Source organism: Paramisgurnus dabryanus, chromosome 3 (genome assembly GCF_030506205.2).
Source record: "Paramisgurnus dabryanus chromosome 3, PD_genome_1.1, whole genome shotgun sequence".
Taxonomy (NCBI): domain Eukaryota; kingdom Metazoa; phylum Chordata; class Actinopteri; order Cypriniformes; family Cobitidae; genus Paramisgurnus; species Paramisgurnus dabryanus.
Window position 1 is genome coordinate 20,927,924 of NC_133339.1, and position 13,247 is coordinate 20,941,170.

Sequence of the window (13,247 nt, forward strand, 5' to 3'; positions counted from 1 at the left end):
TGGACGATTGCATTCTCATTTCAAAAGTTTAGCGTTGTAAAGTTTTGACCGTTTAAACTTTCTTTTTCCTCACAGCTGCTCTTGTCTGTGTACACCCACCGCGCACACAGCAACCTGTCATCAGTGTTATACTTTATACTAATGTGTGTATATTTAATTTATACATTAAATACTGTGATGTGTTTTATTTTCATTACTTTTAAGAGACATTAACCTCTTTAAAGATAAATTAAATATCTCTTTGCAGAAGAAATATTTGTTGTGCTTATTTATTTGATTTTCTATTAACACAATAATATACCTAATTTAATTACTGCAAGTAATATAACAAATGCAATATCTGTGGTATTACTTTATCTAGAATTTTTTTTACCGTAATTAAAGAGATTGCATCTCAGCTTAAAAAAAAAAAAATCGGAATCGGACGATCACAAAGATAACAAATCGGTAATTGCTATCGGCTGCAAAAAACCTGATTGGAGCATCCCTAAGTATTATACTGTAAAATATTATTGCATAGCAATACACATACTGCTGTATGAACATTTAAGACATTTTGGTAATTACGAAATATCTTGCAGTGCTACAAAATGTACCTATACTACAGCTATGGGCACCAGCAGTACTAATTTGTATTTTCTTAAAATCGATCAAAATGCTTGGTGTTTCATGCAGATTAATATCATCATTCAGATTTTCATACAGAATTGCAACCTTTACAAAAACAAATTAAGAGTTTAAATTCAAAGTAAAATCTACACAAACAACAGTTTCTTTCAAGCAAACAGTTAGTCTCAAAAAACAACAGATTTAATCACAACTCCATGATACCCTATCTGGATTTCATTCACGGCGTTCTCACAAACACCAGTCTAGCCTCACAATGCCACCCTGTGTTTACCGCTTACCTTACGAAACTTCAGAAAGGTCTCCAGTCTGGGCATGAGCGTACGACAAGCCTTAAGAATCACCTCTTTTACTTCCATCTAAACCTCGACAAACCAAATATGTCTCGTAACAAAATTAAGGATCAGCAGACGTTACAAGACTCAAAGTCGGATTCCAGCCACATCTGGTGCAGAGAGTTCAAAACAACACAGGTGCTGAAAATCCTTTTCAAAACCCTTACAGCTTCTGCACGAGAGTACGCTGTCAGCATGTATAACAAGAGGAGATCCACAGAAAATCTGGGTTTATCTGGCATCAGGGGAGGGGCGCATCAGATTGTTTGACAAGAAAGCTGAAAGGGTCTCCCGAGGATCACACAGACATGTACGAGTGCACATACAAACACAGAAATCGCAACTGGGAATGCAAACTAACTGCAGTTATAGTTCAGAGGAAGTTCAACTCTCATTTCCTCTTGAGGTGGAGTAATGCTAATTAAAATAAACATAATCATGTGTTTGGTAAACATCCTAAGATGGAAAACACTACACAACACAGACAAAAGTTAAGCATTAACAATTCATAATGCTATAAAATCTGGCAATCAAATGACATGTATATATATCCTTTGGGGTAATTCGGATTTGGGGTAATTCCTATTAGGGATGTAGTGCTTGAAAATCAAAAATTAAGTATCAAAATCAGTTCCTCTTTCCTTTTGAATGTCTATCTTCTGAGAATTGAGTGAGACTGCTTTTTAGTGTTAACAAATCAAGCGGTAAATCTACATTATAGCCAATGCAAAGTTTTGTTATTCAAATGAAATCTTAGAAGCGGTTTTAGACACTCCCCTTACGTATACCACTTTAAAGTAATCCCAATGGTCTCATTTGTGTCCCATACACAACCCACACCCTTGATCATGAGTGTTAATGAACATTTTCTGCCAAACACTAAACCACTGAACCAGTAGTGTGAATTATCTTCAGGTGTGAGAATATATATGACAGGCAACTCAAATAAGTAGCTGTTTTTGTTTGCTATGGCAAACACTACAGTATGTCGGTATTCACTAGTTTACTTATATTTAGCAATATTAGAGATTAGAAATGTTAAACTCCCCTAAATATTACATTTTAGCACATATGTGGCTTTTACATAATACTATGAGGCTTGTGGGAAAGAGGGGTTGTAGTAAACTTTTTAGGATCTATGCTTAAAGTAAAAAAGAAAACATTAACGCTGAAAGAGGGACCTGATCAAGATCTAGAAACATAAACGTCACTTAGATCTGAAGGTGGAATATCTACAAAGAGCTTTAATAGCATCTGTTTGACCTATCAAATTAAAGGTCCGGTTCTTTCTGTGTTTTTGAAGCTTTGATTGTATGACAGTGCGCAATATAACATGTTCATGTTTCATGTGTAAAAAAATGCGATATTTTTGTCTGTCCTAAAAACGAGCTGATGTCTTTCTTATCCTATGAAGTCCCTCCTTGAGAAATAAGTAACAAGTTCTGATTGTGTAGTTTGTTTAGTGTGTTGTGATTTGACAGCATCTTATGGCGCTTGTCCATTGCATATTACCTCACGGTTTGGGTCAGGTCAATTTACTTATAGGAGCTTTTCCACTGTGTGCAGAATGTAGTACCCGATACTTTTTTTAGTATCACCTCGGTTGGGGTTCCAAGCGACCCAAGCTGATACCAAATGTGACACGAAAATACTGTAGATCACTGATTGGTCTGAGAGAATCGTCACTACCAGTGTCATTGCTATTAGCTTTTCCTTTTAGTGCTCGAGTAAACCTGTTGTCATCTGTGCTTTGCTGTTAGTTCCCAAACTCCCTTTTAGCGTTGAAAACATCCACAGGTTGAGAATCAGGAACACCATATTAGTTTTTTTCCAAATTTGCAGTTTGTGGCAGAACATTCGCGACACGCACATTCACATTATATGCTTAAATGTAATTTAAATCAGGCTCAGCGGAGCGCGTCGACTGATGTCAAAGGTGTTTTAACAGAAACTGTCACGTGAGACAGAGGTAGTGATAAACGTGATGTGCAAACATCTATTTGTGGTGGCCAATTTTGATTTTGTGGCGGACTGAGAAAATAAATGAATGCATTCAACAACGCTCTCATTTGTATAATGTCACAGCCGTAGGCAGCACAAATATAATGACACGCCTATAATCCCTCCCACTCCGAAGTGTTACTAAACTCGCTTGAAAAGCTAACCAAGACAAGGTGTGTTAGCTGAGCCAACCTGACCCAAACCAAACCGTGGGGCACTATGCAATGGAAAAGCGGCATTAGCTTAGCAGAGTCGTTTGAGCCAAAGCTGGCGATTGGCGTATTCCTGTGGACGGAGTTTAGTCAAAAACACGTGTATTGACTTCATTCAACCGGGAAGTAGAGGGCTGTAGTCCAACCCGGCGTTCGCTGTAGGCTTTGAAAGGGGAATTCTGTTAAAGAAAATATATCGCCTGGCAGTGAACTTTGAGCTTTTTTCATTTTGCAGGTATTATTTATGCTATAACTGCAACATTGCACAATTTGCACACTAACTTAAGTTAGAAAAATGGGATCAGGAAGAACGTGACCTTAAACATTGAGACCTACAGCTTCAAAGATTAAACTAAACAGTAACCAAAGTCCCAGACCAGTGTTTCCCATACATAGGCTCTACTTGGGCGCTGCGCCCAGGTAAATTGCGACCCGCCCAAGTAAAAAAAAATCACTTTACGAATTTCCGTATTTCTGAACTCGACTGGATGACCCGTGTTTTGGAGAGAGAGAGAGAGAGAGAGAGAGAGAGAGAGAGAGAGAGCGCGGAAGAGAGAGCGCGAGAGAGAGAGCGCGAGAGAGAGAGCGCGAGAGAGAGGTGGGGGTCGGGTGACCGTGAAGATGATGCACGCGTCATAAACTCATCATCCAGCGCGGCAAACTGGATCAACTGCAGCAGCACATACGGAGCAGCCAGGGAACACACTGCGACCAAAATGGTCGCATATGCTTATGTGCATATGTGTTTATAGCATCTAAGTTGGCTTCATTTTGCGTGCAAGCACGTTGTGTCTCTCCGGTTAAGTGTCCGTTCACGTGCTCTCTGTTTCTCAATTAATTGGGCGCGACGCGAAGCAACCTCAGTGTCACATTGTATCCTTTCATGTTTCTGAACTTGAGCAGAGTTTTACCATTAGAGGTCTTTCTTCACTGAGGACGCGGGACCCGTACGGTTCCGGGTTTATATTTTAAATGGTCAGATGGGTCCGGGTCGGTCCTAGTTCATTACTTCGGGTCCCAAGTCTGATTAATATTGTGTGTAAAACCCGAGTCGATCGGAGAACGGCCGTGAGCGCTACCGCGCTAAAGCTCGAGTGCTGTTTTAGCGTGCCTCCGGTTTCTATGGCGATAGCAACTGGCTCTTGTCACGACCACGCGCCGCTTCATTTTCTTTATCCCATTTTTTAATAGTCTTACTATTAATAGACAATATCTTTACTAAAATCTAAACAGTTTGCACAGAGATTGTAGCAAAAAGCAGTGCTAAAACTGAATGAGCAAAGCTCTAGCTGACTCAGGATATAAAAAACGCAAAGCTGTAATGTAAAGTCTGTCATCGGGACAGCACAGCAAGTAGACTTTTAAATCTGAAATAATTAGTGGATTAAGCTTTTTTTAATCGGCAAAAGAGAAATAGAAAGCAGAAGCAGTAAAAGTGCCTATCTTATAGAAGTTATTACCATTATAACATCAGTCACATTTATAATCTATAGACCTGCACTGTCTATATAGGCTATAGTATACATAGTATTGTATATAATGGAGTTTGATAAAAGGGGTCATCAAATTGCTTCATATATCAGTGCAAAAACATCAAGTTTTTTCGTGGTGCTTTGACAAACAGTGTCAGCTTTGTTTATGGCAAAAAAAGTTTGGGGTGGTTAGATTAATGAACTATAATGTGAAATTAATATGAATGTTTTATAAATCAAAGTATTGTGTTGTGTCACACATTATTAGTTCTTTGTTACATGTATAGTAGACCATTTTTTGTCTGTGGATAATAATGATTGCCCTTTTCACCAGCTACCACCACAAGTAAATTTCAGATCTGTGGGAAACACTGCCCAGACATTCAAGTGTTTACCAATCTGAGCTTGGATTGACAATAAAAATATCTGAAGGCAATAAAACATGCAAACTAACTAACTCATAAACTACAGTCAGCTTACTGTACACCGCTGACGTATGTACTACATTTGACAGTCGCCCAATCATGTGTGTTTCCTGGTCTTAAAATAGTTTTATAATGTGACATTCCAGTGTATTTTGACCCCAATCATGATGAGAAAGTGCAAAGATAAAACAATCAATTGCACAAAACAGGAAGTCAGATGCTTACCTATAAATCATTAAAAGTTTCCAATGCAATATAAACAAATGACTCAATTACTAGCTGTCACGACTACAGCTACGGAATTTTACAGAATGTAATGGTCACAGATTCATAAATTCAACTAAATTTCACTGTTGCTAGTGGTTTTTTTTTTACAAAACATTTGATGGACATAAAAACAAATAAACCGACGCTTTTGAGTATAGCTAAAAGTATAGTAAAACAATAAACATTTTCATCTAAAAAAAGGCATCATCAACTTAAAAATCAAAACATGGATCTTAAGGATAAACCGTTCAATAAAATACATAATCTAAAAAACCCTCTCAGCAGTTCTCTCCTGAATGATTTGAAACACAAAGCACAAAAAATAAGTGTAATTCTCTGCGGCTGTTATGTCACAAAAACCACAACAATGCCATAGGGTCCGCCTTACAAAGTTACTGCCGTCTCTTTCAATATGTATTGTGTTTTCTATACAAAGAAAACTCAGATATACTTTCCTTGAACGATATTAATTCTCTACAAAAACGTCAACGAAGCCACTGAATGTTTACAATTTCACTTGACTCACTGAAGCAGCCGCTTATGGTGCGCGCACTGACTGACTCGCGTGAACTCACTCACAAACACAAACACCAAGTTTTTGTATATCATAACGCTCTAGTTATACATTTCTAGTATTATAGTGTTGCTGAGGCAATCGCACTTTAAATTATGTGTCAACTTTAAAGTATCGACAATCGTACCTGTGTTTGATTCGAGCAAATCTTCTCAAATGAACCTCACCACACACTGCTCTCCTCAGCAGTGATTGAATCGAGTCCGCCGCCCGGAAGCGGCGCTCGAACAGGTAACCAGCACAACTGTGACCAACCTTTACTTTTTAACCCTTTCTCTACCAAAGTTGCAGCTTTCCTTGAAAATTAATAACTATACTCAAGCAAAACATTTACGTTTGTTCCTATATTTCGCTCCTATATCTTTCCTATAGTTTGGCACAACGTCACAATTTATTCTGGCGGTTAACGTAACCTGACCGGCTAGTGCGCAAAGTGTAATGTCCGTAATGTGGGATGAGGGTATTTCGTTGTGAACTTGTTTGGGTTTTAAGCAGTGTAATGAGTTTTGGAGGCCTTCAGGAAAGAACTCTTCCTTTGTTTTGTAAACGTGCCGAGGGGTAGCAGGGGTGGGCCACCACCATCTGTTCACTTGGCTATACACAGTAGCCTATATATTATGATATACCACATAACAATTGCTTTGCTTTTTTCCTCATGAGCTCATAACTTTAAAGTGCTCACCACAGATTAATCACAAGGTATTTACTGAATTATAAACATACAATTACTGTAAAAAGAAGTATTAATGTAGCCTAGTTATAGTTATTATCTCAATTTAGATCATCATGACCCAGTAGAGTTAAATACCTTCACATAATGTACTGTACATCTGAAGCTTGGTACACTGCTGGTTTTGTGTGAAGGGAGTGTGGATGACTGATACAGACAGGCTAACAAAAGCTTTGAAATCTGATACAGGTGCATTGAGAGCCCAGCTCCTGCACTGTGCCTCCCTTCTCAGTTCCTAAAATATTTCAAACTATTCCCAGAAAACAGGGATTGAAAGAATAAGGGTTTGGACAAATTAAACATATGACAGCTCACTTTCAGCATACTAGAAACATGACACCGTCCACGAGAAGCAACCAAGGGATGCAATGAAATTTGACTTAAAAACTAATATAAACATTTCATATATAAAAATCTCTCCCTTTCTCTCTCTCTCTCTGCGTGTGTCTTTCTCTCTCTAATTTTAGGGTTTCAGAAGGTTTATGACCCATTATGATTAAAGCAGCAGAGAGTAATTCATAAAAACAGAACAGTCCAAAACGTCTCTATTTGACACATATTTCAAGCACCTGGATCATTACTGCTTTTGAATCTGAGAAGCTGAAACATCTGTGATAACAATAGCAGCCTTGCAGCTACTGTACAATACAAAGCCTGACTCAGATCCCAAGATCTGTGCTAACAATGTCCCTGGAGACTACGCCTTCCAATATGCAGAGAGCTTAACAACACTCACAGTCTTACTTTATTACAAAAACATTTTGACAATTACAAATATTTCAATATTACTTTTAAATTACATTAAAAACATTACCTACAAGAAGTCTGATCAGAATTTCCTCATCATGATTTTTAAAGAAATGGTTGATAAAAAAAACAAAGCCCTGCTGCCATGACATGCCCTTTAGCTCTTAGCAACTAAACTGGCATGATGTGATCAAACCTCTGAATTTGTTCACAAACATGAAAAAAAGGGATGGGCTCCCTAACAACCTGTAAAGCAAGGTTACGTGTGAGTGCACTACAAACAGAGTAAATGCAAATAGGTATGGAAATTGGATATAGTTTGGGGTGTAGTTTGATTTGAACTCAATGAATTTGTCTGATGAAGTTATATATAGAAAAATTTAAACGGCCACATAATAAATGTGTCAACTTTGCCCAAATACACAAGCTTTAGGTCACTGTGTCCCTGCCTGTAGGAAACGTTGTAATATCCTGTTCAGACGTCATGTTGAAGGGCCTTATTGTAATGTAATTTTTCTCTCCATTGTTTTTAGGTGCTTTGTTTTGTCTAGCTAATGTATACTTAACCGCTGAATACCTGTATTTTAAGAATAGTCAAAATGTCAGTTTGACAATGAGCTGAACTCATCAAGATGATAAAGGTCTCTATATTCAGAAGGAAAATGTATGGTCTGCATGCCAACATCGCCCCCCAGTGGCTCCCTTTCAGTACTTTCAGCTCAAGGATTTCATTTTTAGTAATAGTTTTTATTGGGGCTCATGAGAATGTATGCTCTTTGTTGCACAAATATCTATAGTGCATGTGTCACACAACAGCAAATTTGTACAACAAATGTTAAGAGATCGGAAATAAGCAATCCATCAGATCTTAAATTTGTATATTTACAAATTAACAGAGACATAAAGATTTATCTTTATATTAAAGCTAACTCTGTTCCACCTTCTCTATTGAGGATTGGGCTCAACAAAGCACAAATATAAAATAGCATCATAGTAACAAAGTACACCTTCTGTGTCAGCGTTGGTTAGTTTTCTGTATTGTTTTGAAATATGTCAAGTAGTTTGAGAAACTGTTATAATTGAGCAACATCATAGTAATTATAATTAGAGGTACAGTATGTCTATGGAATATTTTAGTTTTAATATATAAATAGATTTTAATATTTTAAAAAATAATTAATTAATTAATACACTAATTAGGGTTGCAAAATTCCAGTAATTTTTATAGCTGGAAACTTTACATGGGAATGAACGGGAATATATGGGAATAAACTGAATCTGAAAAAACTGCAAAAATGTTGTCTATAACAGGGATTAAATTTAAATAGTTTTATGTAGTTTAAAAAAAATCTTGACGGATATTTGTTTTGAAACAACAAGATTATATTCTGACTTTTTCCATGTTTAAGTGCTATAATTGGGTCACCAATGCTTCTATAAACCTAAAAAATTTGAAAAAGATCAACCCAGTAACTTAGTTTTGGTAAACCATTCTCTGCAATCATGTGAAAAAATAGGTAATTGAAATTTGGCACCCCCTGTGATGTCAGAAGGGGATAATACCACCCCTTAATCTGCACTATCCAACCACAACCCTGCCATTTAGTGCAGAGATCAGCTCATTTGCATTTTAAAGGACACACCCAAAACGGCAAATGTTTGCTCACACCTACAAAGTAGCAATTTGAACATGTTATTATAAATGATCTTTATGGTTTTTGGAGCTAAAACTTTACATACATACTCTGGGGACACCAAAGATGTATTTTACATTTTAAAAAATGTCTTGTGAAATGTCCCTTTTAAAAAAAAATCAGCAATTTTTCTACCCTGTACATTTCTCAGTCATATGCATACATTGAGGCCACACTCCCTGCATGTACTTGCATTCTTCCATAACATGGACACAAAATAACATCAAAACATCTTTGCATGTATTGACGTAAATTACAAAAATTTGTTTAAAACTTCCTTATGGTGTGTGTAAGCTAGTGTGCGTAAGCTAGTGTGCAACAACATTATACAATTGTAAAGACAAATACACTGACTTAAAAAACATTTAGGTGAGATAAGTAAAAAAAATAGTGTCTAAAAATGACTCTTCCCCCCACACACTCACTTCCCCTGAAATAAAAAAATCCTCCATATATCAGTAAAGGGGATTCCCTTTATTTTTCCAAGCATTAACTACCAAAGAAACCACACTTTTAACTAGAAAATACCTAATTGTGTTTATACACGAGCTAGCTACCCAGTAAATGAGATATCGGTAACACTTTACAATAAGGTCTATTAGTTACCTACATTAGTTAACATGAACTAATAATGAACTGCACGTATACAGCATTTATTAATCTTTGTTAATGTTAATTTCAAAAATTACTAATACTTTATTAAAATCTTGTTAACGTTAGTTAATGCACTGTGAACTAACATGAACAAACAATGAACAGCTTTATTTCTATTAACTAACATTAACAAATATTTATAAATACTGTAACAAACGTATTGCTCATGGTTTGTTCATGTTAGTTAATACATTAACTAATGTTAACTAATAAACCTTATTGTAGAGTGTCACCCATATATCTAAATGTAAGCTACCACTATTAAAATAAAAAATAATAATGTTTATTATGCTTTTGTGTTACTCAATGAAAGGATCAATTCAACTTCTATTCACAATTAAATCTGTTAAGATGTAATATTTTTTTTTATTATAGATGGTTTCAGCAGTAACAACATAAACAAGCGGCTTTCGTGGTCAACACGTAACTGCCGGTAAACTCCGCTAAGAATAAATAACAGCAAAGTACTTTAAACGTTTATTTATATAACAAGCAAAATAAACAACAAGAAGACATTTGTAACATTTGTTATTTTCGATGAGGTATTTGTTCAAGAGTTCAGTTTAGCAACTAGTCAGACCATTAAAAAACTGAAACCGGAAGTAAAGTTCCGACCAAACGCCTAATCTGGTGACTGCACGTGCGTCCGATGTAACCGTCTATATTGCATGCATGTCTGCTTATGAAAATAATGTTTGTATAGGATATAGTTAAATTTCTCTAAATTTCCAAATAATTTCTTGTAAGGTTCCAATGTGGAATATTTCCAAAATTCCTTAGATTAAGTTCTACATAGATGTCTACATCAAAAATGTGAAGGAAAGATAAAATAATAAAAAATTCATAATTAAAGTACTATTGCGTGTATGCGTATAAGACTGTACCTGTATTACTGGGGCTGGGGATGATGTGTTGGTCTGTGGATCTGTCAATCCAGTAGGTGTTTTGTCTGTCAGTGTCAGCTCATCCAGATTCAGGTCCGATATGGATTCATAAATATTCTCAGAGTCTGGAGACGGCAATTGTTCTGAACTAGAACTTTCACTTTCGGGCTCTATTGGGGACTCTGGCTCCGGTGACCTGATGTCATTCAGATTCTTGATGACAGGAAGCTCCACAGGTTTTGCAGGGGTCGGTCTAAGAAGAGGGTCTGCTGGGCTGAAGCTTGGTACTCTGATCTTATCAGACGCAGTTTCAGATAGAGCATTACGAGAGCCAAACAGTAGATTGGCTGCTAGACTCATCCGCTTCTTTTGCTGTGATGTGTCCGAGACAGGATGAAGGGAGATTAGAGAGTCTGATGGTCCACCAGACTTGTAAGAAGGTGGCTCATGTAAATCCAGAGGAACGCCAAACGTCGACATGCGATTTTCTGTCTTGTGATAATTCGTCTTAGGGCGTAGTTTAATTGCCATCTCATCTGTTTTGCGAGTCTCTGCCAGGTCATGCACAGCAGGCTTCAGATCAGAATTCTGAGGCTCTCTAAAGTCCAGAGGTGATGGTATGCTAGGTGGAAGCTCTTTCACGTAGTTGGCAGGGATATAAAATGGCTTGGCGTGTTCATCTTTGCACACATGCCACCAGTGATCGTTGGTTTTGGCCAGGAGAATATAGCGTTCGTTGGGCTTAATGGACACCATCTGGCCATCCCGGCCCTCGTATTCATATTGAAACTCCACCAGTACCAGGCCAAGACTGTGTAAAGTTGTCATCTTATCCATCATATGCATTTATCCCTCGCACTCCTTCAGGGAAGAGGGTCACCTGACAAGCAGGAATCAAGGCTCGGCAAAGGCCCTCCTGGAGGGTGGAAAACAAATTATAGGATTATGAAAAGCAATAAGACGTCAAAAGACAAGAAAATATAAACATACAAGAACTTCTGAATTTAACCTAGCTTCTGGGCCAAACAAAAGAGCACCTGCTCTGTAAATACAAAGTCAACAAGCTACTGTGGATGAACTCTCTACTGGTCCAGCTGTTCATTATGATCTTTGCCAAACAAGCCTGCTTTGATCAAACTGAGACTGATCAAAAATTGTCTTGTGGACTTTACATCAGCTTTTACCTAAGGCACATACCAAAAGGATCAGATTTTCAATAAATACATTGCTTTGCAAATTCCTTTTCACAGAATTACATGCAATAGAAATGATAAGTGAAGTTTTATGTGAAAAAACTATTTATTAGACTGGATGAAGAATGTCCTCATGCAGTGGGAATATTACACTGCATGCACATTTCAAAATCAAGCACAATATTTCATCACGTCACAGTGCCAAATTCCAAGAGCTTTGAAAAACTACTGAAGTAAGAATGTTCATAAAAGTTCATACACTGTAAAAAAAACAACAATGGTGCTAATACATAGTTGTGCGCTATATAGACGGTTTCAGCAGTAACAACATAAACAAGCAGCTTTCGTGGTCAACACGTAACTTCCGGTAAACTCCGCTAAGAATAAATAACAACAAAGTCTTTTTAAAGTAGTTTATTTATATAACAAGCAAAATAAACAACATGTAGATTACATAGGAAACCAAAACATTTGTTATTTCCGACGAGGTATTTGTTCAAGAGTTCAGTTTAGCAACTAGTCAGACCATTAAACAAACAGAATCTGGAAGTAAAGTTCTGACCAGATGCGTCACAATATGGTTCTACACAGGTTTTGTTTAGCACTAAAAATGGTTCCTTTTACCAGCCAGTGAAACACTTTTAGTGCTATCTTTAAAAGTGTATCTTCATATAATGTAGAAAGCAAATGCCGTGTTTATCACATTTTCATTGCAATGATTTGATATTTTATATATGGGTGATTCTCGCGAAATTAGACTTATGAGGTGTCATGAAACATTTTGATAAAAAAGTAAACGCAAAGTAAGAGTATCAAAATAAAAAGCATACAGTTACAAATATCTCTTCACGTACTATTTTCCACATGATTTCAAATGACATCATACAAACCAATTTTGTCGTTTTTTTTCCACATTTAAGGGGAAAATTATTATTTTTTCTCTCCGGATAAAAGTTAAAATTTTGTTTGGCATAGTACCTAGACAACTTTTTAGTTCTCATTACCGAAACATGAGTTTGTAAATATCATGTTGCGGTAATGATCATTTTTGATAATGATAATCTAAAAATGTAAAAAATTCTATAGAAAATAGATATAAAAAAATAATGGTTATAGTACGTTCAGACCTTAATCTTATATGTGCAAAAAAAAATCTGATCCTGGACACCTTCTAAGTCTGGATTTCGTGAGAATCACCCATATTTGCTCATGTATGGCGCTGCATTAACAGTGCAAACGGTCATGGGTTTACCTTGGTATTATAAGTTCTGTTGGTGGTGTTGCAAGGAACTAATTCTAATGCAAATATAAAATAATTTATTACATCATGACCTCTAGTTACACTTTTTTTGGTAGCTCATTCTATAACTCTTCCTTCCTTTTGCTTATAGCGTGAGAGAGACAGGAAGACACACTGCTACTATCAGCAACA

At 36.7% G+C, this 13,247-nt stretch overlaps 1 protein-coding gene across 4 annotated transcripts in view; it reads right to left on the minus strand.

Moving 5' to 3' along the window:
• arhgap27l (Rho GTPase activating protein 27, like) overlaps positions 1 to 13,247 on the minus strand; it is a 31,924-nt gene that overhangs the window by 13,551 nt on the left and 5,126 nt on the right. For 3 of the 4 annotated variants that reach the window (XM_065252736.2, XM_065252734.2, XM_065252733.2), the window contains exon 2: positions 10,623 to 11,538. In XM_065252736.2, the coding sequence (XP_065108808.1) occupies positions 10,623 to 11,468 (846 nt within the window). In that variant the 5' untranslated portion in view covers positions 11,469 to 11,538. Of the gene's footprint in view, positions 1 to 908; positions 1,260 to 10,622; positions 11,539 to 13,247 lie in introns of those variants that run through there. The other variant, XM_065252737.2, reaches the window with a different exon arrangement.